This window comes from Syzygium oleosum, unplaced genomic scaffold (genome assembly GCF_021117445.2).
Source record: "Syzygium oleosum isolate NSW1041296 unplaced genomic scaffold, Sole_v2.1 Sole_v2.09, whole genome shotgun sequence".
NCBI classification, from domain to species: Eukaryota; Viridiplantae; Streptophyta; class Magnoliopsida; order Myrtales; family Myrtaceae; genus Syzygium; species Syzygium oleosum.
Window position 1 is genome coordinate 4,877,986 of NW_026607493.1, and position 27,714 is coordinate 4,905,699.

At 41.9% G+C, this 27,714-nt stretch overlaps 6 protein-coding genes, 1 long non-coding RNA gene and 1 pseudogene across 11 annotated transcripts; 2 read left to right on the forward strand and 6 right to left on the reverse strand.

Annotated features, from left to right (window-relative positions):
* Positions 1-1,454: 1,454 nt before the first annotated feature.
* Positions 1,455-3,033, reverse strand: LOC130138990 (uncharacterized). The gene is made up of 2 exons (XR_008817236.1): positions 2,021-3,033; positions 1,455-1,877 (listed from the first exon to the last, which is right to left on the reverse strand). It is a non-coding gene; the product is annotated as an uncharacterized LOC130138990 (long non-coding RNA).
* Positions 3,034-5,417: 2,384 nt separating this feature from the next.
* Positions 5,418-6,273, reverse strand: LOC115673644 (non-specific lipid transfer protein GPI-anchored 5-like). Its single transcript, XM_030595862.2, has 3 exons — positions 5,876-6,273; positions 5,681-5,776; positions 5,418-5,530 (listed from the first exon to the last, which is right to left on the reverse strand). The coding sequence occupies exons 1-3, from the start codon at positions 6,207-6,209 to the stop codon at positions 5,418-5,420; spliced, it is 543 nt and encodes a 180-aa protein (XP_030451722.1). The 5' UTR covers positions 6,210-6,273.
* Positions 6,274-8,990: 2,717 nt separating this feature from the next.
* Positions 8,991-11,561, reverse strand: LOC115673642 (non-specific lipid transfer protein GPI-anchored 5-like; annotated as a pseudogene).
* A 19-nt stretch (positions 11,562-11,580) lies between these two features.
* On the reverse strand, positions 11,581-12,586 carry LOC115673645 (non-specific lipid transfer protein GPI-anchored 5-like). Its single transcript, XM_030595863.2, has 3 exons — positions 12,177-12,586; positions 11,977-12,072; positions 11,581-11,828 (listed from the first exon to the last, which is right to left on the reverse strand). The coding sequence occupies exons 1-3, from the start codon at positions 12,508-12,510 to the stop codon at positions 11,734-11,736; spliced, it is 525 nt and encodes a 174-aa protein (XP_030451723.1). The 5' UTR covers positions 12,511-12,586; the 3' UTR covers positions 11,581-11,733.
* Positions 12,587-14,344: 1,758 nt separating this feature from the next.
* LOC115673625 (non-specific lipid transfer protein GPI-anchored 5-like) lies at positions 14,345-15,490 on the reverse strand. Its single transcript, XM_030595838.2, has 3 exons — positions 15,070-15,490; positions 14,821-14,982; positions 14,345-14,698 (listed from the first exon to the last, which is right to left on the reverse strand). Exons 1-3 carry the CDS (start codon positions 15,386-15,388, stop codon positions 14,565-14,567), a joined length of 615 nt encoding a protein of 204 aa, XP_030451698.2. The 5' UTR covers positions 15,389-15,490; the 3' UTR covers positions 14,345-14,564.
* A 1,421-nt stretch (positions 15,491-16,911) lies between these two features.
* LOC115673408 (major pollen allergen Ole e 6-like) lies at positions 16,912-17,571 on the reverse strand. Its single transcript, XM_030595569.2, has 2 exons — positions 17,285-17,571; positions 16,912-17,080 (listed from the first exon to the last, which is right to left on the reverse strand). The coding sequence occupies exons 1-2, from the start codon at positions 17,484-17,486 to the stop codon at positions 17,058-17,060; spliced, it is 225 nt and encodes a 74-aa protein (XP_030451429.1). The 5' UTR covers positions 17,487-17,571; the 3' UTR covers positions 16,912-17,057.
* A 926-nt stretch (positions 17,572-18,497) lies between these two features.
* LOC115673727 (uncharacterized) lies at positions 18,498-22,046 on the forward strand. Of its 4 annotated transcripts, none has more exons than XM_056314656.1 (7): positions 18,498-18,775; positions 19,064-19,798; positions 20,222-20,334; positions 20,426-20,521; positions 21,103-21,206; positions 21,307-21,443; positions 21,718-22,046. In XM_056314656.1, the coding sequence occupies exons 3-7, from the start codon at positions 20,275-20,277 to the stop codon at positions 21,798-21,800; spliced, it is 480 nt and encodes a 159-aa protein (XP_056170631.1). In that variant the 5' UTR covers positions 18,498-18,775; positions 19,064-19,798; positions 20,222-20,274; the 3' UTR covers positions 21,801-22,046. The 4 variants fall into 4 exon arrangements, with proteins under 4 accessions (XP_056170631.1, XP_056170632.1, XP_056170633.1 ...); XM_056314657.1 differs by having other exon boundaries at positions 19,112-19,798; XM_056314658.1 differs by having other exon boundaries at positions 19,707-19,798.
* A 2,152-nt stretch (positions 22,047-24,198) lies between these two features.
* On the forward strand, positions 24,199-25,789 carry LOC115665121 (FCS-Like Zinc finger 5). 2 transcript variants are annotated; one of them, XM_030587007.2, is made up of 2 exons: positions 24,199-24,590; positions 25,327-25,789. In XM_030587007.2, exons 1-2 carry the CDS (start codon positions 24,298-24,300, stop codon positions 25,442-25,444), a joined length of 411 nt encoding a protein of 136 aa, XP_030442867.2. In that variant the 5' UTR covers positions 24,199-24,297; the 3' UTR covers positions 25,445-25,789. The 2 variants fall into 2 exon arrangements, with proteins under 2 accessions (XP_030442867.2, XP_056170634.1); XM_056314659.1 differs by lacking the exon at positions 25,327-25,789 and adding an exon at positions 24,923-25,307.
* Positions 25,790-27,714: the final 1,925 nt, after the last annotated feature.

The window sequence follows — 27,714 nt, forward strand, 5'->3', positions numbered from 1 at the left end:
TTCGGATGTCTGTTTTTTTCAGGCCCTTTCGACTGGGAAACTGATGGGCTTGGGTAAAAATCATGATGGATTTTATTTTTGGGTCACATCGCCCAAAAATTCTGATTTTTTGCATCTTTGCTTGAATAAGGGCACATTGTGTAGTGCCAATGCTAATAAAAATGTCTCTTTATTTCATCAACGTCTTGGTCACAGTGCTTCTTTTCCTCACCCCAAATGCTCTATTTGTCCACTAGCAAAACAATCGCGATTACCATTCACTCAAAGCACATCACGTGCTAATAATGCCTTTGATTTGTTACATATGGACATTTGGGGGCCATACCACACACCACATCGTGATGGGTCTCGATTCTTTCTTACCATTGTGGATGACTATACACGTGCAACATGGGTTTTCCTTATGCAATCCAAAACCCAAGTTCTTCGCCACCTTAAAAATTTTCTTGCTTTGATCAAGAATCAGTTTCGTAGAACCGTCCAACGAATTCGTGCTGACAATGCCCGTGAGTTTTTCAATCATGAATGTTCATCTCTTTTCATCTTGAATGGCATTCTTCATGAAAGTTCCTGTGTCTACACACCTCAGCAAAATGGGATAGTCGAGAGAAAACATCGTCATCTTTTAGAGGTGGCTCGTGCCCTCAAATATCAAGCTTCCATTCCTGAAACGTTCTGGGGAGACTGTGTGGTCACAGCAACTTACTTAATCAATCGAATGCCATCTCGGATCCTAAATGGACAAACCCCTTTTGAATTGCTCTTTGGCAAAAAACCGGATATCCGTCACCTACGTGTCTTTGGATGCTTATGTTATGTATCTACTGTGGGCCCTCGGGACAAATTGGGTCCCCGTGCCATTAAGTGCATATTTATGGGATACCCTACTCTTCAGAAGGGATATTTGGTTCTTGATCCATCAACCGGAAGATTTTTTGTTAGTAGGGATGTTATTTTTCATGAAGACATTTTCCCTTTCAAAGAAGAAAAACCTTCAAAAAGAAGACCGGAAGACACTGGCAATCTGCATCTTTTTTTAAATGAGGAAGATTTATCACCCTCACAGCTTATTATGGTTCCCCATATGGCGCCTCCTGCATCATTAGAAATGAATGGTGCAACGTCAACTTTATCAGAAGATTCTATGGCTTCTCCATCAAGTCCTCTACATAATGATTCTCATCCGCCACCCAATCAGCCTGACGCTGCAGCACCTCGACGTTCAAGTCGCACAACGCGACCACCTACATGGACAAAGGACTATATTTGTTCTGCCTCAAAATCATCTGGTACACGCTATCCTATCTCCTTTTATATTAGCTTTGCTCGTTTATCACCAGAACATCGATGCTACATTAGTAGAATATCTGAGGAACATGAACCATCCTCATACAACGAGGCTGTTCAAGATCCTCGTTGGCAAAAGGCCATGGCAGACGAAATACGAGCACTCATGGAGAATAAGACTTGGGATTTTGTCAGCTTACCACCCCACCGGCGACCCATTGGGTGTAAATGGGTGTACAAAATAAAATACAAGGCAGATGGTTCAGTTGAACGATATAAGGCTAGGCTAGTGGCCAAGGGATTCACACAGAGAGAAGGTTTCGATTATCAGGAGACATTTTCCCCAGTAGCCAAGGAAGTCACTGTTCGTTCTTTTCTTTCCATTGCTGCTCTTCGTGATTGGCCTCTGCATCAGATGGATGTTCATAATGCTTTCCTTCATGGGGATCTAGAAGAAGAAATTTATATGGATCTTCCACCAGGATTACGGAGACAGGGGGAGAATCGAGTATGTCGTCTCCGCAAATCCTTATATGGACTCAAACAGGCATCTCGTCAGTGGTATGCAAAATTTACAAATGCACTCACAGCTGCAAAGTTCCAACAGTTAAGGCACGATTATGCTTTATTCACATGGAGTCGAGGTACATCATCAATCTACTTGCTAATATATGTTGATGATATATTAATTATGGGGAATGATGAATCTGCAATCACGGAATTTAAGAAGTACCTGCATTCTACTTTTCACATTAAAGATTTGGGACCTCCCAAATATTTTCTCGGGATTGAAATTGCACGATCAGATAAAGGAATTTGTCTCAGTCAGCGCAAATTTGTCTTAGAAATTATATCAGAAGCAGGACTATCCGGTACCAAACCAACTGTCATTCCAATTGAGCAGAATGCCAAGTTGACAACTGCCGAATATGACAAAGAGTTGTCACCATTGAATGAGGACCCATTACTCAAAAATCCATCAGCATACCAGAGACTTGTTGGAAAGCTCATCTACCTCACCATGACCAGACCTGATATATGCTATGCCGTGCAAATTCTTAGTCAATTCATGCATGATCCAAAACAATCTCATATGAATGCTGCATTAAAAGTAGTGAAGTACCTAAAAGGGTGTCCTGGATTGGGCATTTTATTGTCGCGGGAAAACAACATGGAAATGACGGCATATTGTGATACAGATTATGCTACTTGCCCTATGAGCAGAAAATCAGTGACGGGTTTCTGCGTCAAACTAGGAAACTCACTACTCTCATGGAAGACAAAGAAACAATCGACTGTTTCATTATCATCCGCTGAAGCAGAATATAGAGCAATGGCAAAGACTAGCTGCGAAGTTGTCTGGATAAGAGGATTACTTCGAGATCTTGGTATATGGGTAAAGGAACCAACAACTCTATTTTGTGACAACGATGCTGCACTTAAATTGGCAGTGAATCCAGTTTTTCATGAAAGAACAAAGCATATAGAAGTTGATTGCCATTTCATCAGAGACAAAATCCAGGATGGAGTGATCAAGACAATGGGAATAAGAACTACAGAACAACCTGCGGATATCTTCACTAAGCCTTTATGTCAGAGGCAACACAGGTATCTACTAAGCAAGCTAGGTGTTCTTGATGTATACAAGCCACCAGCTTGAGGGGGGAGTGTTGGAGATACCTTTGTTCCTTAATTGATATGGTGAAGATATCATCCAAGACATAGATTGATTTGATTGTCCTTAATTGATTTATTGGGATATTGTACATCGGGAAATTATTCTTTCCTCCTTTTTGTATATTCTTTTCCAAGTTTAGTTTGCTCTGTGTACTATAAATAGGTATGTACTCTTTCAGTTTATACATGAGAAAGCAATATACATAATTTTATCCTTCTATTCTTTCTTCTAGCTTTCCATTAGTCCATATTCTTTCAGAATTGGTGCCTTCAGGTGGCCAAATTTCCTTGAACAAAGACATTTATGTCATCGAAAAGATTACAAAAGGCATCAACTCGTTCATTTTATTTGTGGGGGATCTTTACGTAGAACTTGCGAATGGATAGTCTCAAAATGATCTGTTCTTGTTAGCATAAATATTTGTCCACCGTACAGCAAGGCTCATGCCCAGATGTGTCCTAGACTCCTAATGGTGCTGATTGTTGGTGGATTTGGATGATTGATGTCAAATATGATATTAAAAAATGAAAAAAATTGATGTAGAGAGATTTAGCAATCAATAGTCATAATTGCTAGTTTTGGTGCTTTGGGTGGCCTAAATGTTAGTTATGTGAATATAGTCAAAGACCTCTGAATCTTCAGCACAAATATTATGAATTTTTATATGTTTAATTTAACATGATTGATTCTGCTTCCCCAAATGGAGACCAAATATGCATATGTTTTACATTCAAGACAGCTCGTGTAAACTATATTTTATGCTAACTGCGGACAAAATAAAATTCGAATATAGTAAGATCGGGTTGAGTATAAAGAGATAAACAACAAGGACCTGGGAATTCATTTATCTCTTGAAGGAGCATAGAATTTCCAAGAGGCTTGCCTTAATTCTGCCCGAGAGATAATGCCATAAATAACCGAAATATAAGTTGATAGATTACATATATTTAATAGGTTCTAACAAACCTCCAACGAGGTTTTTCCACCGAAGGAGTGTTCCCGTAACTTAACCCAAAATTAGGAAGGTAATTGCAGTGATTGTATGGTGAACCGTAGTACACTCCAAACAATCTTTTTTATCCAGTACTGTCTTAAATGCAACAAACGGATTCATCCTACCTTTTAATGGCGCCTAAATGGGGAATTCACTTTATCGGGACAACTCCTTCTGCATTTTGAAGATGACAAAACATTTTATGTGAACTAATAAGTGTATTTAAGTATATTGACAAAACATCCTCTACGTATACAAGTTCGTATGCAGATGATGGTGATAACAGGACGTCTACGCTAATGAAGAGCTTTCTTACTTTGCAAATAGAGAACAAGTTAACGAGTGGAAAGTGATAGAGTTGGAAGGACCATTTGATTTTGGTGAACAAAGCGAGGGGCATGGGATCATTGGTGAGCTTGGACGGATCAAATAGACGGAGAACAACTTGTATAACATGGGTACGTCTTTATACTTGGAAGGACTTCACAAAAAGTGCGTAGTTTGGGATTTGGTAAAATCATCAAGTCTGGATGGACCGCATTCTATAGAGAAAGTTCAAGCTCCACAAGAAGTGGATAATACTTCGCGTACCTGGATTAAAGAACCAACTCTAAATCCATTTGATTCAAATTCAAAATAGTGCTTTGGAGCCAACTTCAGGCCTCGAAACCCACAAAGAAACGTTCTAAAGAAACCCAAAGGGATTTGCGATTTTTGGCTAAGTAGAAGAGGTGTAAGGGTAGTTCGCAAAAGGAAATTGGTCTACTTTGGGCAAGGTTCATTAGTTATCTTCACGTAGATGTTTTAATCTAAAAACAGTCTGTGCAATGGCTTCTTGAACCTATTTGAAGTCTCCAACGTGCTGGGCAAGCTTGGAGGCCTACATGTACGTGACAAAGTGAGAGTTGAAGGTGACCGAGGGGATCTCAAAACGCTCTCGAACTTGTTTTTACTCATTCTGCTTATTCTCTGAGTAAAAAAACTGTTGGAATCTGATTGTATTGTCTAAAAGAATGTTGGTGTAATCATTATAAAGTAGTGCTTTGATCGTAGAGCGAGTGAATGTACTTGTGAAGCGAGTTACAATCCCTCGTGGAGAGGAAACTTGATCTTTGCATGTTAAGAAAGGCTTAAAGTATTGCATCAGTGGATTTCAACCTTGTTATTGGGCTAGTGAAGAGCCGAAACACAATAAATTGCTTCGTAATCTCATTTATCTATCACTCTCTATAATTTTATTATTAAAAGATATCTGTTCTGTCTTTTTGCTTCTCGGATTTTCCAGAGGAAACTAACATGATTTAACATAGCAATAAAGTACACACCACAATCTAATTCAATTACGGTCCACGGCACCAAATTAACAATACGTACGGGACAAAACATGGAACCCAAAACTCTCACTCCACAGGCTGAAAATTACGAAGGACACAGCCGTATCAAATGAAATTTCTCATCCTAGAATTTGAGAGGATTTGATCCTAATAACGCCAAAACGAGGGCGAAGATCGGAGAGCCAAGAGACACTGCAATGCTTTTGCTTCCACTTGTGGTAGGTGTAGTCTTTGACCCTGATTTTTCATTTGATTAAACCAAAAGAAAAACATTTATCAGTCATAATTTATTTTAGCGGGGCAAAACCCCAACATTTTACACTTAAATTTTAATTTTACTGCCGAATTATTGTTGCAATAGAAGTGTGAAACTAGTGAAATTATTACCGGAAGGAATAGTTGGGGTTGATGCTGCTGCTGGGGCAACAGGTGCGTTGTTGTCTGCAGAAGTACTTGTTGTTGGAGCACTTGATGGAGACAGTGCTGGATATATGGGTTCAATTAGCATTGTAAATTAAGACATCACCCTAAAATCATGTCCAAAACACAAAGATTAATACTTTTTTTTAGTCAGGTTATTACCGTTGCATAGGCTCGGCGATGGTGTCTTCACGCTGCACGCGCCGGGAAGCGCAAGGGCGAGCGTCTGGTTGATGTTGTAGCGGAGCGACGACCCGGCGCCGTTTAGGAGCAGGCAGAGGCACTGCGGCCGCGACTGGACGATGGAGCCAAGCGTCGAGCAGCAGGTGGAGGAGGGCGCGGAGGAGTTCCCCGTGACGTAGTTGAGGCATGGGGTCAGCGTCATCAGCATCGGCGTGCAGCCCGACGTCGACTGCGCCGAGCCCAACTGGGCGAGCGACGCCGCGAGGACTGTGAGGAGCGCTAGGCCCAGGATCTTCATATTCTTCGGTGCCATATGATCTCAACGATATTACAGGATTTCTGCTAGAAATCAGGATAGACAATGCCTGGGGCTGGGGTTGGGGTTTGATGGTGTTGGGCAATGTGTGATTGGGAATTTATATGAGAAGCTAGTCTAGTAAAGGACAGGAAACAGGTGCTTCGGTTGGCCAAATTAACCAAGACGGGAAGTCCTATGAGTTTTATAATCAACAACTCTTCAAGTAGTATAAAAGAAACCAATCATTTCATTAGGACTATGATAAGTAATTGATTTATTACGTCAGATGATTTTCCTCTATAGCGAATTTGGTGTTATGAAAATGGATGTTGGGGTATGGTTGGTGAGTTGGAGCACCTGAGTACCATTTCCGTTGATGGAAAAGAGATGGATATCCAACATTAGATATATTGCTTTGGAGGAATCGTACAAATAGACACTTTTTTGCTCCTTTTGTTTCACAGAAATTGTTACGTTTTGGAAACTACATTCTAGGACAACGTCAATATTTTTCAGTGTTTGGTTAAAACCTAAAAAAGAATCGAAAAATATTTTCTGCCATTTGAAAAGGAAAATCTGATTTGATTTTTCTAATTACAAATACACTATTCTAGCACTAGTAACTTGCCGTGGGCAACCAAAGAACTAAGCACGGATACCGGGATCCCAGTCCAGCCTCGATGGACCCCAACTTGAGCGTCGGGGATCCAAGCACAAGCACTTGGGTCCCGAGCAAGAGTATAGGCACCAGTCCCAAATCTAGAGGTTGAGCCCGAGGCCCCAATGCTTGTGCTCAGATCTCTAGCAGCCTAGCCTTGGTCCACAAAAGACGAGCGCGGGACCCTAGTGCCCAAGAAGCCCATAGAGGTCGGCCTCGGTTCCCCGACACTCGAGCCCTTGTCCATTAAGGCTGGGGTTGAGGTGCTAGTGTCCATGCTTGGATCCCCAACAACCGCACCCAAGTCCACAAAGGCCAGGCATGGGTCCATCGAGGCTGGGCACGGGACCCCAATGCCTGTGGAACATCCTACTAACCCACCTGCTACTTTTTGGTTTCCTAGTTTCCGTGTCATTACGCATAAAACCGAGATCTCTGAATACACTTGGCGTTTGTAGTCTAGTTTGACGCTTTGTTTGGCCTTCACCGTTCCGTCTCGGTTTACTTCCTTATCCGCATCATTTCTCCAAGTCTCTCCATCCAACAAAGAATGCACTTTAGGCTGTTCTGCTTTGCGACCAATTAATTGGTTGGAAAAATTGTCCAAAAAATCATGAATCAGAATTGCATTAGGATTTTTGTCAAGTTCGAGTTTCTCAAAGTGCCGTTTAGATATTTGCCAAATGATTTTTTTTAAAGAGAAAATAATTTGCCTGAATTAACCAGTGTACATAAAACATTTTGTTAATTTTCTAGGGATCCAAACCTTAAAATATTTAATGTGCTTTCTTGAAAAGTAATTTTCGCAAAATAAATGGAGCCGGTTAGCCAATTTTTTCTAAACAAAGTATGATTTGTCTTCATGTGGAACAGCCTACTAACCCACCTGCTACTTGTGATAATTTTTAATAATATTTTAATATTTTTTCGAAATTTTTATTCTTTTTCTTTTCTTTTCTTTTCTTTTCTTTTCTTTACTTTCTTTTTTTTTTTCTTCTTCCAAGTATGGCGAGAATGCACTTTAGGCTGTTTTGCTCTGCGACCAATTAATTAGTTGGAAAAATTGTCCAAAAACTTTTAATTTATTGTACTTTTATCAATTGGTTCTAAATTTTATAATTTTGCCAATTGCCTCGCGGCCCTCGCCGGTTGCGGGCGAGGGTTGCGGCCCTCACCCAAACCTAGCGAGGGCCGCAACTTGGAAGAAGAAAAAGAAAAAAAAATAATTCAAAAAATTCAAAAAAAATATTAAATTATTAATATTTTTTTCTTTCTTTTTCTTTTTCTTCTTCCAAGTCTGGTGAGAGTTGCCAACTGACCCTCGCCGGTCATAGGGGAGGCCCGGCCGACCGTTGCTCGTTGGCATTTGGGCAATGGCCGGGACTTGGAAGAAGAAAAGAAAAGAAAGAAAAATAATTCAAAATTCAAAAAAACATCAAAATATTATTAAAAAATTGTCACGTCAAATGTGACCGGATGGACGCTAATGTCCACAAATTGAAAGGTTAAATTGGCCGGATTAACTCAATTAGCAAAAAGTGAAAAGTTTTTGTATTGAATTAGCAAAAGTGCAATAGATTTAAGATTTTTTTAGACAATTTTTCCTTATTTGGTCAGTGTCCAGATTTCCGACATTCTAAGATTTCGACACATTTGTCGAGAGAAATAGCGAAGATTTATACCATCCAAATGGCTTCGTGATTTTGACAAAAAAAAATGGCTCAGTGATACTTGTTTTTCATCCCTCTTTCTTAGGACACATGGTCGTCATCCTTACCCTTTTTTTTTTTGTGTTCCTGATCCATTTTCATATCGCCTTCTTATATGGAGCACTTTCACTGAAAATCTGTGTCTTGCCTTCGATATAGGGTTAGTTATATAACGATTCATTGCAAAGGTTCCTAATTTCATCAGGGATTAGATCTTCTGTTGATTTCGCCAAGTCTGCAGAGTTTTTAGGCATTCCAGAGGAAGCACAAAGATCTACTAAATCTTCCGACGTTATTCGAAGTATTTCAAATAAAACCAATACGTAGCACAAAATCCAACATAACAAACAACGAATGGATATCACTCCACACAGAGTACACGAGCGCAAATGACAGAGAGTGAGCACATATGAAATCTCTCTCTCCCCCTCAAGACTTGAGAAGACTTGATCCAAATGAAGCCAGCAAGAGCGCCAGCGCAAGAGATCCGAAGGAGGCTTTGATGCTCCCGCTCACGCCGGTCGCAGCAGGCATTGCCTTCGATCCTGCTATAGCATCAAACGCCACCAGTAAGTTACTGCAATCTCTTTGAAAAATGGAAAGGAGAAGAAGAAGCAGTGAAAGAGATTGCAAAGCGAAGCAATTTCGTTAAGAGGACAGTTATTCTCATGCCTGAGGGAATGGTTGCTGTTGAGGATGCTGCTGGAGTCAATGGTGTGTTGTCTGAAGAATCTGCAGGAGGACTTGTTGTAGGAGGATTTGATGGAGAGAGCGCTGAAAATTTTTAAGGTCATTTTTAGCGAACAAACCTTCAATTGGTTAATTCTAACATGAATGTCACATATTTTAGAACTATAATAACTAATCACTATTCACATGCACGATGATTGATTTAGACCGTACCCTTGCAGAGGCTAACTGGTGGCGTCTTCGCGCTGCAAGCGCCGGGGAGAGCCATAGCGAGGGTCTGATTGATGTTGTACCCGAGTGACGACACCCCGCCGTTGAGCAGCAGGCAGAGGCACTGTGGCTGCGACTGGACGACCGAGGTGAGGGTCGAACAACGAGTGGAAGACCGGGGCAGAGGAATTCCCTGAGACGTAGTTCAAGCACGGGGTCAATGTCATCAGCGCTGTGGTGCAACCAGATGTGGACTGTGCTGTGCTATGATGAGCAAGCAATGCCACAAGAACGGCCACCATGAGACCCATCTGCATTCTCTTCAAAGCCTTATCGACTATGAAGTAATTTGATTCAGCAAAAGTCAATAGAACATGGCCCACAAAATGTTTCTGAGTGATCTTTTTCTCTTTTTTTCTGTTTCTATTGGACTTGATCTTGATTGCTTTGGGAAGAACATGACATGCGCAGGGATTTATACGGGAAAGGTATCAGTACAGACTGGTAATAACCGGTGCCTTTGGTTGGCCAAATTTCCTTAAACAAGGCTTATGCCAAGATGGGTATTACTGTTGTTGGTTTTGTTGGTGGATTTGGATGATATGGAGTCAAATATGAAAGAAAAAGAAACAGGATAGATTAATGCAGAGAGATTTAGGTATCAAAATGTCATAAATACTAGTTCTGGTACTTTGGGTGGCCAACTGTTGTCAGGCGAATATGATCTAAGACCTCTGAATCTTCAGCACAAACGTTATGAATTTTTTATTTCTACATAGGCCGCATAAAATTAGATCCACACAAGCTGTCTTCAATGCATTTTACATATAAACACCAAGGACCTTGGAATTTATTTGTCTTTTGAAAGGAGTGTACAATCTGCTAAAAGCTTGCCTTAGTTCTGCCCTAGAGATGAATTTCATAATTAACTGAGATGTAAGTTAATAATTTACATATGGTTAATAAGTTCTGCCAAAGCCTCAACAAGGTTTTTCAAACCAAAGGAGTGTTCCTGCACTTTAACCCAATATTAGGAAGGGAAATATATTAATTGTATAGTGAACTATGGTGCACTCTAAATGCCGAATTAATTACTAGACAATCTTGTTTTATCTGGTCTAGTACTGCTCGAGTGTTGGAGGTTAAAGGACCTTTAGATTTAGGTGAACGTGCAAGGGAAGGAGGATCTTCAAGGTGCTTGGACGGACCAAATAGAAGGAGAGCAACTTATGTAACATGAGTAGGTCAATGTGGTTGAAAGGGCATAAGGGCAAATAGCGAATAGATTGGGATTTGGCAAAATCATCAAGTGAAAATTTGGGAAAGGGAAGATTGGTTAAGTAGAGGAAGTGCTAGGCGAGCTTGCAAAGACATTATGGTCAATTGCGAGCAAGGTTCATTAGTTAGCTCCAGGTGAACGTTATGAGCTGGCAACGGCAATCAAACTTATTCTTACTTTTAGTTATGGATAAATTAGGATTATTGACTGGTCCACGCCACACCAATTTTCGGACGAAGGCTTTTCAAAAACATCTCACGTGTGCATATAACTAAAGTGAAGATGAGAGAGGACAAGGGTGCAGGTGAATAATTGCTTATATTCTTAGCTGCAGTGATGTTTACCGATGATGTTTACTTTCTTCTCGACATTGTTTTAATTTTAACGGCGAGCATCTACTTTTTAGCATCTATATGCTTCATTGACGCATCGTTCATTGGAAAGTTATGTTGATAGTCGCCAAATCATTGGTTATATTGTACTCTGTACAAAACATGGCATTTGCGCCTGCTTTTGTAACATAATATTATGTTTGGACGACGACAACCCGGCATTAGCCTTCGACTATCGCTCCATCATGCAGATTATTATCTTCGTTGTGTAAATGAAGGATTAACAAATCGTAAGAGATCGCTTCGTATTCAATATTTATTTCCTGTTAATCCTCCATATCAGTCCTTGCCTATAGCCAAGGCAGAGTAGCAGAGCAAATGCAGTACTAGACTTTGAATATACCTCCGTCTATCTCGTCACATCTTACCGATTTTCATAGAGCAAATTCTGTCCATTTCCTTCGCATATTCGCCGCAGAAAACTAACATGATTCGTCATAGGAACAAATTACACGCCAGAATCTAATTTATTCTTGGTCCGCGGCACCAAATTCATAATACATATGGAACCCAAAACTCTCATTCCATAGGGTGAAAATGACAAATGCAAACCGAACGCTCGTGTTAAATAAGATTTCTAATCCTAGAATTTGAAGAGATTTTATCCAAATGAAGCCAAGATGAGGGCAAAGAGCAGAGAGCCAAGGGACACTCCAATGCCACTGCTTCCACTTGTGGTAGGTGTTGTCTTTGACCCTGATTTTTCATTTGATTAAACAGGAAAAAGTAACATTCATCAGTCACAATTGATTGTAGGGGAGAAAAACCCAACATTTTTCACTCAAATTTAGATTGATGCAAGATTTTTGCTGCACTGAAAGTGTCCAACTAGTGAAGTTATTACCAGAAGGAACAGCTGGGGTTGATGATGATGTTGGGGTAGAAGGTGTGTTGTCGTCTGCAGTAGGACTTGTTGTTGGAGCACTCGATGGAGACAGTGCTGAATTCATAGGTTCAATCAGCATTATAAGTTAGGACAGCACCCTAAAATCAAGTCCTAAAGACAAAGAAGATGAATAGTTTTTGTTAGTCAGGCTATATTACCGTTGCACAGGCTCGCCGATGGGGTCTTCACGTTGCACGCGCCAGGGAGCGCGAGGGCGAGCGTCTGGTTGATGTTGTAGCCGAGAAACGCCGCGCTGCCGTTCAGGAGCTGGCAGAGGCACTGCGGCTGCGACTGGACGATGGAGCCGAGCGTCGAGCAGCAGGTGGAGGAGGGGGCGGAGGAGTTCCCGGTGACGTAGTTCAGGCACGGGGTCAGTGTCATGAGCACCGTCGTGCAGCCCGATGTCGACTGCGCCGAGCCCGACGGGGCGAGCGACGCCGCAAGGACGGCGAGGAGCGCTAGGCCCATGATCTTCATGTTCTTCAGTGCCATATGATCTCAACGATATTGCAGGGTTTCTGCTAGAGACTAGGATTTGGGTTTGAGTTGATGGTGTTGGGCAATGTGTGATTGGGGGATTTATAGGAGGAGCTAGACTAGTAAAGGACGGAGGGAACAGGTGCTTCTGGTTGGCCAAATTAACCAAGACAGGAAATCCTACGAGTTTTATAATCAGCAGCTCTTCATAGATTATGAAAGGTACCAATCATTTCATGACAAACTATGAATAAGTAGATGATTTGTGACGTCAGATGACTTTCCTTCACAACGAATTTGATATTATAAAGATGGTTGCTGGGGTTATGGTTGGGTGCCATTTGAATTGGAAGGGAAAAGAGATGGAGACCTGACGCTAGATACATTGCTTTCCAGGAACCGTACAAATGGACGCTTTGGTTAGCCAACTTTTCCTAAAACAGAGGCATGATTTGTTATCGTGTCGAAAAGTCCACTAGTGTCCACCTGCTATTTTTTGATTTCCCAGCTTTGATTGAACGCATAATACCAAATCTCACCTAAGTACGAGGGAACGAGAACACGGCTAAGCACACGCGCTGCTACCGCAACGGAGGTCGATTTCAAAGCAAACTTGCTCTACCTTCAATTTTTTGGGTGCTTGTACAGCGCAAAGGGAAAGAAAACGGGAGTGATCCCGGATAAGGCCGTAAACTTCTTCTTTCGAAATTCGTCGCCATCCACTTGAAATCGTCGCAAAGTCGGTCATGCCTATATATAGCACAATTGGGTGGGTCCTTTGAAAAATATAACCGTGTTAGCTGATGTGTGTATGATTAAGTCATTAAGTTATGGTCGATATCGCACTCTATAACATTCGCATGTCGCCATGTGTCATACACGTCACACTTTGTCTCTCTTTAAACAATTCGCATCCTCTCTTAAAAATTTCTTAGGTCTTTCGAGCGCATATGAATCTAATTGATTTAAATATTTGATTTTTATGAGACCCACATGATCTAACAGTTGAGATGCACTCTCTCTCTAATGAGTTTCCAGCCACGACCGCCACCAACAACCATCCTCCACCACCACCACCCCCAGTTGGCTTCATCGCCGCCACCATCTCTACACTCCGACACCACCCTGACGCCACCGCAACGGACTAACAGGGACACCGGCGCACAGATCAATAGGGCCGTGACTACCCCCACCAGGGCACCCTGCCACGACAGACTTGGTTGCCATCGTCGTCCCTGCACTCCAGCCCCACCACCACCACGAGCTCGTAGGGACGTGACCACACCCCTTCTCCAACACCAACCCCACCCCGCCCCGGGGAGTCAGCAGAGATGGAAACCACCCCACCACACGCCACCGCCACCACTAACTCCATCACCGCACATCAATGCTCTGTCCCTCTCTCTCTCTCTGGTCTGATGTTGGAGCTCAGATAGATACGAGGTCACACGACATTGAAAGGGGAGTCCGACCTCAGATTCGAGGTCGCGAGACCTTGAAGATGGCCGCGAAAGAGGGGGAGAGACATGATGATTTTCAGGCGCCACGGACATGCAATCGACGGAGATTACCCAAGAAGAAGAATGCACTCTATATCCAACTATGGAGAGAGTTTTCCATGTAATCGTTTTCATTGCACTTCATCCGGTAATTTTCATTCAACCCAAGAATGTTTGATTCGCGTCGGCTCCATAAATCTAGATGACTTTGAAATTTTTCATCGTTGCGTTTGGTCATCGGCTAGTCTCTCAATGCACTTTCGCCCGATCGCACGGTTTGGAGGGTCCATTTCGAGTTCTTCATGCATGAGTGAATGGATTGCAACAAATTGAAATCACCAAGACTTCCATTGATCGAACTAGCGGAAAAGAATTCACTACGACAAACAACACAATCAAATACACGGTATACACCACCCAGAACTGCCTCTGGCACAGAGTACAGTACATTGCACCGCCATAAATGGAGGCAACCAGAATAATTCTCAATACGCACACAAGGCGAGCGACGCTGTAAAAGAATAATCAAACAAATGAACGCGGCACGATCCAAAGCTTCGACTGTATGATTCAGAATCTCTTGAAGATCGAAGCCACGAGGACGACCAACGCGGCAAGATGAAGTTGAGCTTTCACAATGCTTCCATCAGATGTGTTCCCCTCTGTTGACGGCACAGCTTTAGACCCTCCTGGTCCTGTAGTCCCTGCACCAACAAAAGAAAAAATTTGCCCAAATTGATCATCTTATATACTCCTTATTTTGAGGCACCTTTAGAAAATATTTGGATTCGTGAATGATTCTAGTTATGATGTCCTCTGTATATACCTGAAGGAGTAGTTGAGGCAGCTGGTGCTGCAGCATTTGGAGTCTCGTGGGAAGATTCTGCTGGAGAATCCGGCGGTGAAGCCACCGGAGGCACCTCCGGTGCACCCACACTGGGCGCCGTCGGTGCACCCACGCTGGGCGCTGTCGGTGCATTAGCGACCGCTTCCGAATGAACAGAAAATGTGAGAAAATAAGCAACATGCACGAGGGGACATAGCTATTAGCTTAGGCCTAGAGGAAGAGACTTACCATTGCACTGGCTGATTGGTGGGGTCTGCACATTGCAAGCGTTGGGGAGCGCCAGGGCGAGGGTCTGGTTGATGGGGATGCCGAACGTCAGGCCGGTGCCATTCATGACCGAGCAGAGGCACCGGGGGGACGCCTGGACGACGCTGGCGAGCTGGGAGCAGCATGAGGACGACGGGGTGGACGAATTCCCGGTGATGAAGCCGAGGCACGGCGTGAGGCTCACGAGGGCGGAGGTGCACCCGGACTGGGCCGCGGACCTAGGCCACAGCGTGGCGGCGAGCACGAGGACAAGGCCGATCATGATCCCTCCTGATGCCATGTCCCTAGTGTTTTTGGATTACAATCTGTAATCTGATGATGATCGACTCAAAAGACTGTTTTTGCAAGGACTGATTTGAATGTATGTCTCTGAGTGCAAAGAACATAGGATTTGGGCACGATTTATAGGTGAACACAGATAGAAGGGACAAAATTTGAATTGGTGCTATTGGGTGGCCAAACTCAATTAGAGGTTCAATTATATCCCCAAAATTTTTTTAAAAAAAATCAGTTTGTTTGGTGGATAACTAATGAGGCAACTAGACAGTTCAAATTACATATCAAGGTCAGATTTTTCAATTTCTTTGGGTTAGTCCAATTAGTACGACTATTTTAGCCACTTAATTTGGTGTTCAATAATCAAATTTAGGAAGTTAGCTAAAAGTTGTTGAACTCCAATACCAATTCGAATCCACCTGACAAGTGACGCTTCTTGAATCCTATGCATTTAGTTAAGGTCAATGGCCCTTATCTTACTCGGCTAATAGAGATTTACAAAATCTCAAAATGAGTTCCATAAATGATTAAGCACTTTCCACTCATAATTATGTGGACTATTACGAGATGTAAGTACACGTGTAATATATGTTACTATTGTTAACCAATACTAAATTTAAGGAAAATAACACTAACGGGCCATAAATTTCGGTTCGATGGGCAATGTCATTTATGGATTTTTAACTTATTCAATATGGACCTTGAACTACCGTTAAATGTTCAATGTAATCCTTAAACTATATTAAAAAATTTAATGATGTTCTTTTGTAAGTTCGAATCAAGAAAATTTGCTTACATGCCCTTTGATCCGGTAAGTTTTAACATGAGGGCAATCGAAAAAAAAAAAAAACCACGAGTATAAAAGAAGATGGATAATAAAATGGAATTCACGGCCACATATTCTTATATTGTATTGGCCCGACATTGCAAAAGTCTAACTTCGCATTAAATATTTCATGTCGTCAAATAACGTCCGATTTTTAGTTTGATCAAACAAAATGACTACATTGAATATTTAGAAATAGTTCTAAGATGACATTGAAAGAATTAAAATTTTAAGGATGATTTGCACATTCGGCCAAGATTTAAGGACCACTAATGTAATTTCCCTTTAAATATATTCCGTGACCAACAAAAATTGTGTCATAAATAAAAATCTCCGGTGACAATGGTTTTGGAATTTCTTGTCCTTCTGTTTGGCTTATGAACATTCCAAATTTGAAATATATACGAAAAAGTTAATCATCTAATCCATTCACTGTTGGAAATTCTCTACTTTCCTCCTAAATAATTCGTGAATTATTTTGAATTTCGCCTTACTTGATGAACCCCTCGGCACTAACATAAGAAAAACAAATAAAGCAAGTTAAGCGACAAATTGACCGGCACATCAAAGTTAAGCGATCTCTAGGGACTTTGTGCATATATTAACGACACGACGCCGGACCATGATGCCCGTCAGGATTGGCGAGTTCATGCGGTTATCGCCAAGATCGATAACTATATATATACGAAATGAAAAAGGAATTAAGCTCCGTATAAAAGATTTTATTAGAAGTTCTTCAAGAATATGATGGCGATGGAATCAGAAGACTGAAATCCACTGATATATTACATCATTACTCTCCCTTTGTTCTTCTTCCCCTTGAAGGACTTGCACAAGTCATGGCCTCTTATAAATGCAAATTTAGTTTATCTGCACCAAAGGAAATAAAAATAAAAAAAACGCAACGTAAATATTAGTGGCATAAAATAAACGCGAGAAGCACTACCAATAAAAAAAAAAGTCGCGGATTTTTCTGGTTTTTTTTAAAATTAATCTCGTCAGCATCTCCTAATAATGACGTCACCGCTGCTCGATATATAATTTTTCTTCTTCTTTGTTATGTCAAGCTCTTACCCGCGAGCTCCTTCTCGGTGCACTCGGTGTCGCACTTCATCTCGCAGAAGGTGAAGCCGTGGCCGCCGGCCTTGCAGCCGTCGTGGCAGGCGGTGAAGCACGACTTGAACGCGCCGTCGGCGGTGGCCTCGGCCTCGCGGGCGTGCAGCGCTCCGGCGAGGACGACGCACACGAGAAACACTGCGACAAGCTTGTTGGCCATTTTTTTCCGGGAATCTGATTAAGGCGCTAGCTTGCTCTTTTTCTTCTTCGAAGTGTTTCTCGGGAAGACTTGGGGATGGTGGAGACCGGAAAAGGGGCCTTCTTATACGTGATTAGGGAGCTTAATTTAGGGGGTTTTCGAGTGCTAAAATTGGGGGTTTGTTTCGTGGTTAACGTTAATCTCTGTCCAGCTTCTGATGGTGGGCCAATCGCATGAGGTGGAAATGGTTATTTTTTTCGGCCCTTTTTTTATGGTGGCAATCAAGGATGGTACAACAGAAAGAAAGAAACAAAATTTCTTTTGTTTTTTTCCGAAAATCTAAACGGTCAGTTTTGATTTGTTTTGTAATTTAGAGAAAGTGATTTAAGCTTAACGCCACGAGAGGAAGTTACGCTTGTTATTTTCGGCTCATGGAAAATATTTTTCATAAATTGATTAGTTTTCCATCATCCAAATATCGAAAAGCAGGAAACCAATTTCCTGAAAACCGTTTTCCTTCAAATAAATGGGCCCTTAGTTATCTTATTAATGACATGGAACCAACCGTGTATATAAGTCGGTCCTTTGACATCGGTCCGTTTTTGTATGATCACGGAATAAATCTTTCGAATAGTCCTTTTGCTTTTTTTTTTTAAAGCTCGAAAGACTATTAAAACAATTTAATTCGGCAGAAGATCAAACTAGCAATTGAAAACTGTAATTTTTCCTTCTAGACAGTTACGTCGAAAGTTGGACGTAGAACGAAACTTTCGATCGAAGACTCTATTTGATTCATCTGCGTTGAAGGACAAGATCATCACATTATTCTCTTCTTCACAAAATATTGGAGAAAAAATCAAATGTGTCATCCTCGTGGCGAAACCTAAAAAAGACGAATGACAAATTGAGAAAAAGGGAAATAATTTATCCTCGCTTTTCGGGTTAAAAAAAAAAAAAACTTGCAAACTGGGTAATCCGAAATCGAATCCGAACCCGACCCGATTTTGCACGTACATTTAGAGCCGGCAAGATGGGGTGGGTCGTGAGCCGCCGCAAAACCCTAACGCCGCCACCCTTTCCACCGTCGTGCCCACATACGCCGCACCGGAGCCAAGGCGCGCCTGGTTTCGCGGATCGGCGGCGACTCCTACAGAGGGAAGACCTCAAGTGGAGAAGGAGTCGGAGGGTTTGATCCGATTTCGCGGAGGATTTGTGTGTATGTACACAGTCGAGAAGCAGTAGTAGAAGAAGAAGAAGAAGAAGAGGGGAGTGACGCGGTTCAACGGGAGAGGTGGGGCGTGATTGAACTGGTAAGCCAAGGCCTCCTCTCATCTCACCCTCCAACACTCGACGCCAATCCCGCCACATCCCCTGCTCCTTCATGTTTCTCCTGGCTTTTCATTCATGCTATAAACTTGCGGTAAAACCTTTTGTGCATTTGCACCGAAGATGTTGGGTAGATTCTATTTTCGAAATTGGTAGCGACCCGATACAGGGTACGTCTGGGAATACCGAAAAAGCGTGGATGATGGGTCTAGTTTCATTTGGGTAACGCTAGATTGTTCGTGAAATTTTCTTCCCCATTTCTTCCCCCCAAGCTCCCAGTGATTGGAGGACTGAAAAAGCATGACGTTGTCAAATTCCAGCAAAAGAGGAGGTCAATCAGCGGGCAACTGATGTAGGAGAGACGGTGTCGAATTCAAAGGGTCGTCGGCCCCGTTATGGAGGACTGTACGCCGTGCGCGTGTGTGTTTGACAGTGTTTCTTCCACCCGTGGAAACCCCAATGGAATTACTAGTGTACTCTCATTTGAATTGCTCTGTTGTTTTCGTCGATCGGTGGTTTCGATGTTAGCTTTTTAGTCGCGTGTTCTCCTTGCATCGGGTAACCGGGATTCGTTGTTTGTGACGATGATGTGCAAGGGCTATTTCATGTTCTTCTTGAGCATACATTGGCATTCTAAGTTTGCACGCTAAGTGTTTGTTTTTATGTTTGATAGAAGTAAAGTGTGTTTTTCTTGCGTGGGATTTGTTGAGATTGTGAGTTGTGTGTGAGAGATAGCTCGTGATGGGGTCTGTGTGTGGTACTGTGAAGAAGGTGAAGATAAGAGAGATGTAAAATTATTTTACCAACTATTATCGGGCTTGTAAAATTATTTTATAGATTGTGGAACCTAACCATTAAATCTTTAAGGAATATGTCCCGCGTTACATTGTCCTGTCCGATAACTTCATTCCTTAGTGAACTAAGGTACTTATGATGACCGGTTGATTCGGTATCTGTATCGAGGGCTGTATTTTGCCTGCTGAGTGGGACTCTTTTTCTTTTACTTGGTAAGTTGTCTGATTTAGATTTAAATTCCTCACCGTTTCTCTGTTTGTTGGTGCTGGTAAAGAAATGCCTCATTGTTTTTGCACATCGTGGGAAGATATTTACGATATGATGCTAATTTGGGCTTTGATGTGAGGAGAGTGCATAAAAGAGGACAACATCTGAACATTTTTCATTGTACCCTTTTCGATTGGTGCTAATGATTTAATGCCTATTGAGAAAATGCAGTGCTTGACCTGCTAGGAGCTTAAGTCAAATGAGAGAGCAGTGAGTGCAAGATATAGTAGACCCGAGTCTCCTCGATCTTCAAGTCTTTTGCAACATTCTTATGAAGTACACAATCAATTTCTTTGAGTGGATCCTTGTTGGAATTGCAGTGTCACCTATTATTTCTCGCCATGACTTGACTCGATGATGGTTGGCAGGGATACTTGCTTGTTGGCAATTTGACTGCCTCGTGAACTTCCTTTTGTCCTTAATGGTTTGGAAATCAGCTCAGAAGCTCATCCACAACTGGAAGATCCTCAGAGGAGATAATGTGTGTTTGATTAAAGAGTTAAAGTTTGACTCCCCCTTCAAAATTTTCGTGTGGGAATTACTCATTTTTCCATTCTTTTGATTGTTTGCAGGTAATGATTATTAGGGGGAAGGATAAGGGTGAGAAGGGTGTCATTAAGCGTGTCATCCGCTCTCAAAATCGTGTGATTGTCGAGGGAAAGAACTTGGTGAGAGCTACTGGACCTTGTTCTGCCTTTTCATATGTGCCATCTTCTCCCCAACTCTTATGTTTTGAACTTATATGTGGACAGTGGATATGGGATAAATTTAACTTCTATTGTGGTGAGCCACAATTAGGCACTATGTTGTTACCTTTGTTCAGTGTCTCCTGGCATTTAGTAAGAAAATGTTACTGACTGCAAAAGCTACAGGTCTAATAGAAGTGTGGTTCCTACATGGGTCTTTGTGGATATATCCTCTTCCCATGCTTATCCAAGTTATCTTCTTATATATAATAGGAATAGGAATACCTACAGATGCTTTATGGTTGTGATTTGTAGAAAACGTGAAAGGCATTGGAAGCAAAGTCTGTGATATGGAATGTCACTATGGTTCAGCATGATAGTCCGTATGGCTTTACCATCATCATATATGTTAACGTCACTGGGTGCATAACACGTACTGGTGCTATGAGTCGTGCAGGTCCACACAACATGTAGTGTTTATCTTGTAAAGCCAATCCTCGTATCAATAGCTGCACTATTATATCCATATCTTTATTTGACCAAATTTACCAAATCCTGAGCAGGTCAAAAAACATATTAAGCAAGGCCAAGGTCATGAAGGTGGGATATTCACCGTGGAAGCCCCTCTTCATGTCTCAAATGTTCAAGTTGTTGACCCAGTCACAGGGTATATGTACTTTCTGGGTTTTTTGGGTGGGTCAGCACTGTTGTCTAGTATTTTGTCTTTACCTATTGAATATACTCTTTATTGCTGTTTACTTTTACAGGAGTCCATGTAAGGTTGGAATTAAATATCTAGAAGATGGCACAAAAGTGAGAGTGTCGAGAGCTCAAGGTGCATCTGGTAACATTATTCCTCGTCCAGAAATTTTGAAGATACGGACTACACCAAGACCTACCGTTGGTAGCTACCTAGAGCTAACTAAGATACTATTATTATTAATGTCTATTTTTTTGGAATGCATGTACTATACACGTATATTTGTCTGATCTTGTGCATGGAAGTGTGTGAGTGATCCTGGACCACATGCGTCAGTGAGAGACTTGGATATGAAGTCAATAATCTAGTAAAAATTCAATTGTCATAGGATCTTTTATTTCGTCAATGACTTGCCATCGAACTTGTTCTTGATGCTTCTTCCTCAGCCATATCAGTAATATATGCTCTTTTTTTTCAGCTGGGCCAAAAGATACTCCGATGGAACATGTGTTGGAGAGGACTTACGATGCCAAAACAGGAAAGGGGATGCCAGAGCTTTAAGATGACGATTTCTTGTTCAGATCTATGGTTGGCAATGGACTGAGATGTGTTTGGAGGGATTGTGGCACATCTTCATAGCCACGTCCGTGCCAAGATTGCAGGGTAGAAGCTAGAACTCTTCTCTTTTACATGGTGTTGGCTTTAGATGCAATAAAATGTATTGGCCAGACAGATTCTTTGCACCTTAATGTCAGTGCTCTTGTAACAGCACCATTTGTTTCATACTTAATTCAGTATTCTTCCTAATAGGCTGATCCAAATGTGCCTTTTATTCCTGACCTACAGCTTCATTCTGTAGTAATTCATTTGTTCATTCATCTGAAATTTCCGTTACCATGTTACCCACCCTGAGTAGATCAGGCAATCAAATGTACGGGTAAATAGCATGCCAAGGTTCTTGTTATGCCTAGCCATGGCTTTCAGCAATATTTCCAGATGAAGTCTATGTCTCTCTGTTCATCCATTTCATATATTTGACAGTTGATACTGTTTCATCAGCTTGGGCCAACTGTCAAGAATGTGACAACATTTCCATTTTACTTTAGCACGGTTGGAGGATGAAATATTGGGGAATGTTAGATTTATCTTGTCTTTATTAATCATGGTTTCATTTCTCGTTGTGTTCATTCTTACCATCCAATCCTGTTTACCTCTGACTCCTTGTAAGTCTTATCTTTTCTTTTTCTTCTGACCAGAAATGACATTTCTCCTTCGGCCACTATTGCAGCTGGATCACAGTGGATCTTTAAACACTTAAGTTGGTGATAATATAACTAAAGTAGCACGGCACTTCTTCTTCATAGCGGTGGACATAAGTCCATTTAGCACGGCTAATGGCAGTTCGACGAATCGAATTAGAACAGTGCAAAATTTAGTCTTGCAATTGCCTTCAGAAGTTTAATTTGTAAGGTCGCCATGAACCCCATCTCCTCCTTTTTTTCGATCTTGGAAACTACAGGTGCCAAACAGGTGGGTCGAGACAAAAATGGAGCGATATGTTTTAATCCATTTATATTATATACAACCAGATTCATCAAGACTCATATCCTTCCAATAAACCATTTAACTCCACTAGAATAAATTAGCATGTGTTTTATGTGAAGTTTTGTAAAACTAAATTCAACGAGACTTTTTCAGTTAATGAATTTGGTATCTGTTTTATATTTTGGAAATAAAAAATTTAATTTTGTTGAAAAGAAATATGGACAGTCCTATAGAAAATTAGATTATGCGTAGTTACGTCTTGAGGGAAAACCAAGGCAAATCTATGTGAAGAGCAATATGAGAAGAATCGGTTTGTCTTTTGAATAATTTCTTGCATTTAAAACTTGAGTTGATATTTGCGGAGGCTTTTCCTTCGGTCTAATATTTTATCTGATTCTCACAGTTTAAAGAAAAAAAGGAAGTACTAGGATGATTTGCATCTTGGATGGAAAGAATTGTCCAAAAAATTTTAAGTACTTTTATCGATTCAATCTTAAACATTTTATTGTGTCAAATGAGAAATCAGTGACGTGACGCTGATGTTGACACGAACGATTTTTAATAATTTTTTATTAATTTTTTTGTTCTACTCTTTTTTCTTCCGTGTGTTTTTCTTTTTTTACTTTTCACTTTTTTTTCTTTTTCCTTTTTTCCTCTTTTATTTTCCCCTCCACGAGCCTCGGGCGAAGAACAGGGAATTGGGATCGCTACATAAAAATTTCTCGCGGTTGCGAAGAACAGGGGGCAAATTGCACATCCCAACATCGCGGTTCTCTTTTAACCTCAGCGAAAAGAAACTTCAACAGCGAAATTCTCGAGGCACGGACCAATTCAGATGACGAAACTTTTGCAGGTTATTCCATGGCGCGGTGTAACGAAAGCCCCTCGATCGATCCCGGAGATGGCCTCCCGGAACCGTCGAATTCGTGCACGAACGGACCCCCTCTCCCCCTCTCTCTCTCTCTCTCTGCTCTCTGTTCATCAATCAAGAGGCGTGATCAACTTCTTCTTCTTCTTCTTCCTACGAAGCCTCCAATCTTGGTCATCGTTCTTCTCAGGCACCGCCACCTGTGTGTTTCCTGGAATGACGAGGAGCAGAGAGGTCAAAGAATGTCTGGGAATCGTCACTTTTTTTGTTTTATTCCGTTTTTCAACCGTTTTTTCGACGAAGCAACGATGGGTTGGTCCCCAAAAAAGGTGAGGCGTTCGATTCGATCCTGCCAAATGGCCAAAAAACAAAACCTTTCAGCCCAGAACCAGAGGAAGCTTCCGTGGGGACCACCGTAGCCTATATATACCCTCGCTCCCCCGTCTCCCTATCTCTCTGTTCTTCTGCCGTACGGCTTTCAAAACGCCTTCATTTCAAATCAGAAACCCCCACCCAACACTCACTCCCCCTATCCCACCTAAACCCTCCGCCACTCACAATCTCTCTCTCTCTCTCTCTCTCTAGCTCTCGCTCTCGCTCTCAAACCCTAGCCTCGGCCTCAGCGTCTCCGTCGAGCGATCGGCCATGTCCGTGAAGCGCTCCCGCACCGCCCGCTCCTCCAGCTCCGGCGACACCGGCTCCGTCGCCGCCGGCGTCGGCCAGCTCTCCTCCCCGGCCGCCCCGCCCCCCGCCCCCGCAGACGCCGACGCCGACCCCGACGACCAGCGCCGCCGCGCCGCTCCGCGGCCGGGGATCCTCACGCTGTCGTCCCCCGCGGCGGCGGAGGACTGGAGCCAGGAGCGGATCGGGAACTTCCTCGAGATGTGCTCCTACTGCGAGAAGAGGATCGGGGAGAGCGACGAGGTCTTCATGTACGGGTACGTCGCTCGTGTCCTCGACCGCAGGATGCCCGCGTTTCTGCTGGTCTATCTTAGTTTACGGAATCGGAACGGTAGATCCCGAGAAATTAGTAACATTGTTGTCTACAGGCGATTTTCTCTGATCATCGTCATTTTTTTCCCTAATTGCCATGGTTTATATCACCTTTTTAGCTTGCGTATGACTTGACGCCGCATATTTGCATCCCGTCATACTTCTTGGATGCATATTATGCACTCCAGTTGCGAGGTTTTTGCTTTATGGTTGTGGTGAACAGACGGTAGGACGTGACATTAGCGGATGCAGATAAACAGATACTTAATAAGTGCAGGACCTGCATCTCTCGTTCGATTGGCTGTTCCATAGAGATGTATTAGCTGTTTCCCACGTTCATCTCAGGAGAATTGCGGTTCCTTGGGGGCGGGTGGTGCGCCAATACTAGCTGCAGAAATACTGATTTTGTTGGACTTTGTTAGACTGCCAATCGCAGGGTTGGTATAACCTTTGCCACGAGGCAATTCAGGTTGCCTACCTAGTCCCTGAATCGCCCATTTTTTTTCGCCTAGGTTTCGATGCCGTGATGCCTTCATCGTTTAGATTACTTTGTTTTCACTCTGGTTGTGTCAGTGAACTTGTTTGACCTGTCCGAGATGAAATTTGACATTTTGGAGCATGATTTGAACTTCAAAATTGTAAGTCGAAGTAATGACAAGAAATGTTTGCAATATGTTGCAGCCACTTGAGGGCATTTTGTACGATTGACTGCCGTGAGAAGCAGGTTGCCATGGACAAGTTGAGAGAGAAAAGGTCCGTGGAATCAAAGAAAGTCGGAGGATGGCATACGGCAGAATGAGCAAGATGAACGATGGCTTTTGACTTTGAAACGATGAAAAACTAGTTCTCCTGAAAGTGTTGGTAGTTAACTAACTTCAGTTAGTGCAGCTTCTGGGTCTTTTTGCTATGAGCGTGCACTTCTACATAGGGTAGGATCGATTTGCAAACTGTTTTTGGGACTTGTACAGTTCACTGCTCCTTCTAGTATCAACAATGCCATATTTTGATGTTGAATTGTTGATCAATACAACAATCTGCTTGCAACAATCTGCTTTTGGGTGTAAGCAGGCCTTTTTTTGGAAACTACGTCTCGGGTATAATACTTACTGAACTACTATTGACATCCTCTAATGTAACTAAATATTCTTCAAAAGTTCTTTATGCATGGATTCATGGAGCAAGTACTTGGTGAGTGCTGTGCACGTCATTCGCCACAAGTAATTACATACAGTTTAGTGAATTATCTGAACTCGTTTGTGTAGCACCAAAAGCATATTATATGTTGTGCAGCAATGCGTCATTGTTCTGATCCACTTCATAATTTAATTTTGTGTGGTCACACCGAGAGCATGTTGCTGAATCAGTCTTCTTGGCTACGGGTTGTCCTCCCCTGAACTTCCTGAATTTGCAATTTGATGAAGTTAGGCCAGACGAATGCCATCCGTCTCATCTGCCACCCCCTGCTCTTAGCTACAGTAAAGATGTACTGAACTGTATGCTCATCAATCCTTTTGACCTGGGTTATATACTTTGATCCATGGTCAGAACTCAGAAGCGCCTACTGGTTGATGCATTGAAACAGATTAGGGTTCTTGATATATCAATGTGAAGCTAATTATGTTTGGTTTCTGCGTTAAACTGATGTCTATACACGTAGCTTGGCACACCTATCTCTCTCTCTCTCTCTCTCTCTCTGAAACATATGACATGCAGTGAAACATAGCTGTCGTGGTTGGACCATGCTATGATAAGAACCGGATCACGCGACGCGCATTGGCATCTTCCGTGTGGCTAACAGCGAGAGCTACGATCAAGGTTTGCTTTTCCATTATCCTATTGATTGATAGGGTTGATGTCGAAAGTTCAATCCTGTTCTGATCAGATACGTATCTATCCGTCCAGAACTGCTGTGGATAATTTTGAGCCAACAAGAAATATTTTCATCATTGGAGACATCGATATAGCTAAAGGGGAGTATCCGTTCAACAACTAGAGATCAACTGTTTTGAGTTCGAACTTAACCAACGATTCTTTTTTATCTTTCGGTTACTTTAACAATTAATTAAGTATTTCGCGAACAAAATTACCGGATGTGGAGGATAAATCACTCGAGATTCATAAGAACAATTTTGGCAGTTATAAATTCAAAAATTTAACAACCTTAATTTCGCTTTTTTAGTAGATGGAAAAAGTTGCGATTAATTGAAAACTTCTGCTAAAGTTGTATTTTCCATTTAAGCTTCCGCACTCAGTTGAGTATTTTTAAGCTGCGCGTCAACTTTTGCACGGAGTGTTATGTGAATTTAAATGGAAAAAATATAAATTTTTTTTAGCTTTTTCGAATTCATAATCTTCTGAGATATTTGGATCTACGTTAGAATTTTCTCCAATTGAGGCCTGAAATTTTGCCGGCAAGTCAAACATGCATTTTTGCAAAAATATATATAATGATTAAAAAATATATAAACAAATAAATAACAATAATAACAACAACAACAACAAATCTCCAGCCCATCCAATAAGTTCGGCCTCTTCACTCTCCAGCCCGGTCCGACCACCTCGCTGCAGCCCAGTCCGTCAGGCCCATTGAGCTCCGGCGCACCACGCCCATCAAGTTCTTACTTATTAAGTGCGTGAACGCTCTCTCTCTCTCTCTCTCTCTCTCTCTCTCTGAGATCAGATTTCGTGCACCTCAACTATTCTACCTTCTCTGGCAATCTTAAGAGCACACTCTTTCATATCGGCATGCTGTATTCTGGATTCCACCACCAAAGTATTCCCAATAAGACTCGAAAACCACAAGGAGAGGAGCAAATTTCCAAGTCCATAAGACGAACACGTCACAATTACGCCACACGTCGTAACCGAGTTTTTTTATTTTCTAGCGTTTGTTTATTCTATAAATGAAGATTATTTCGTCACACTGACATACCAAAACCATAGGGTGTTTTACAAGAATAATGAGTGCTCAATCAAGTAAGTTATATAAGGACTGTTTTACAAGAAGACCATTAATCTGCGCCTTTGGGGGAACATATTCATGTATATTCTTTCATTATTTTAAATCCA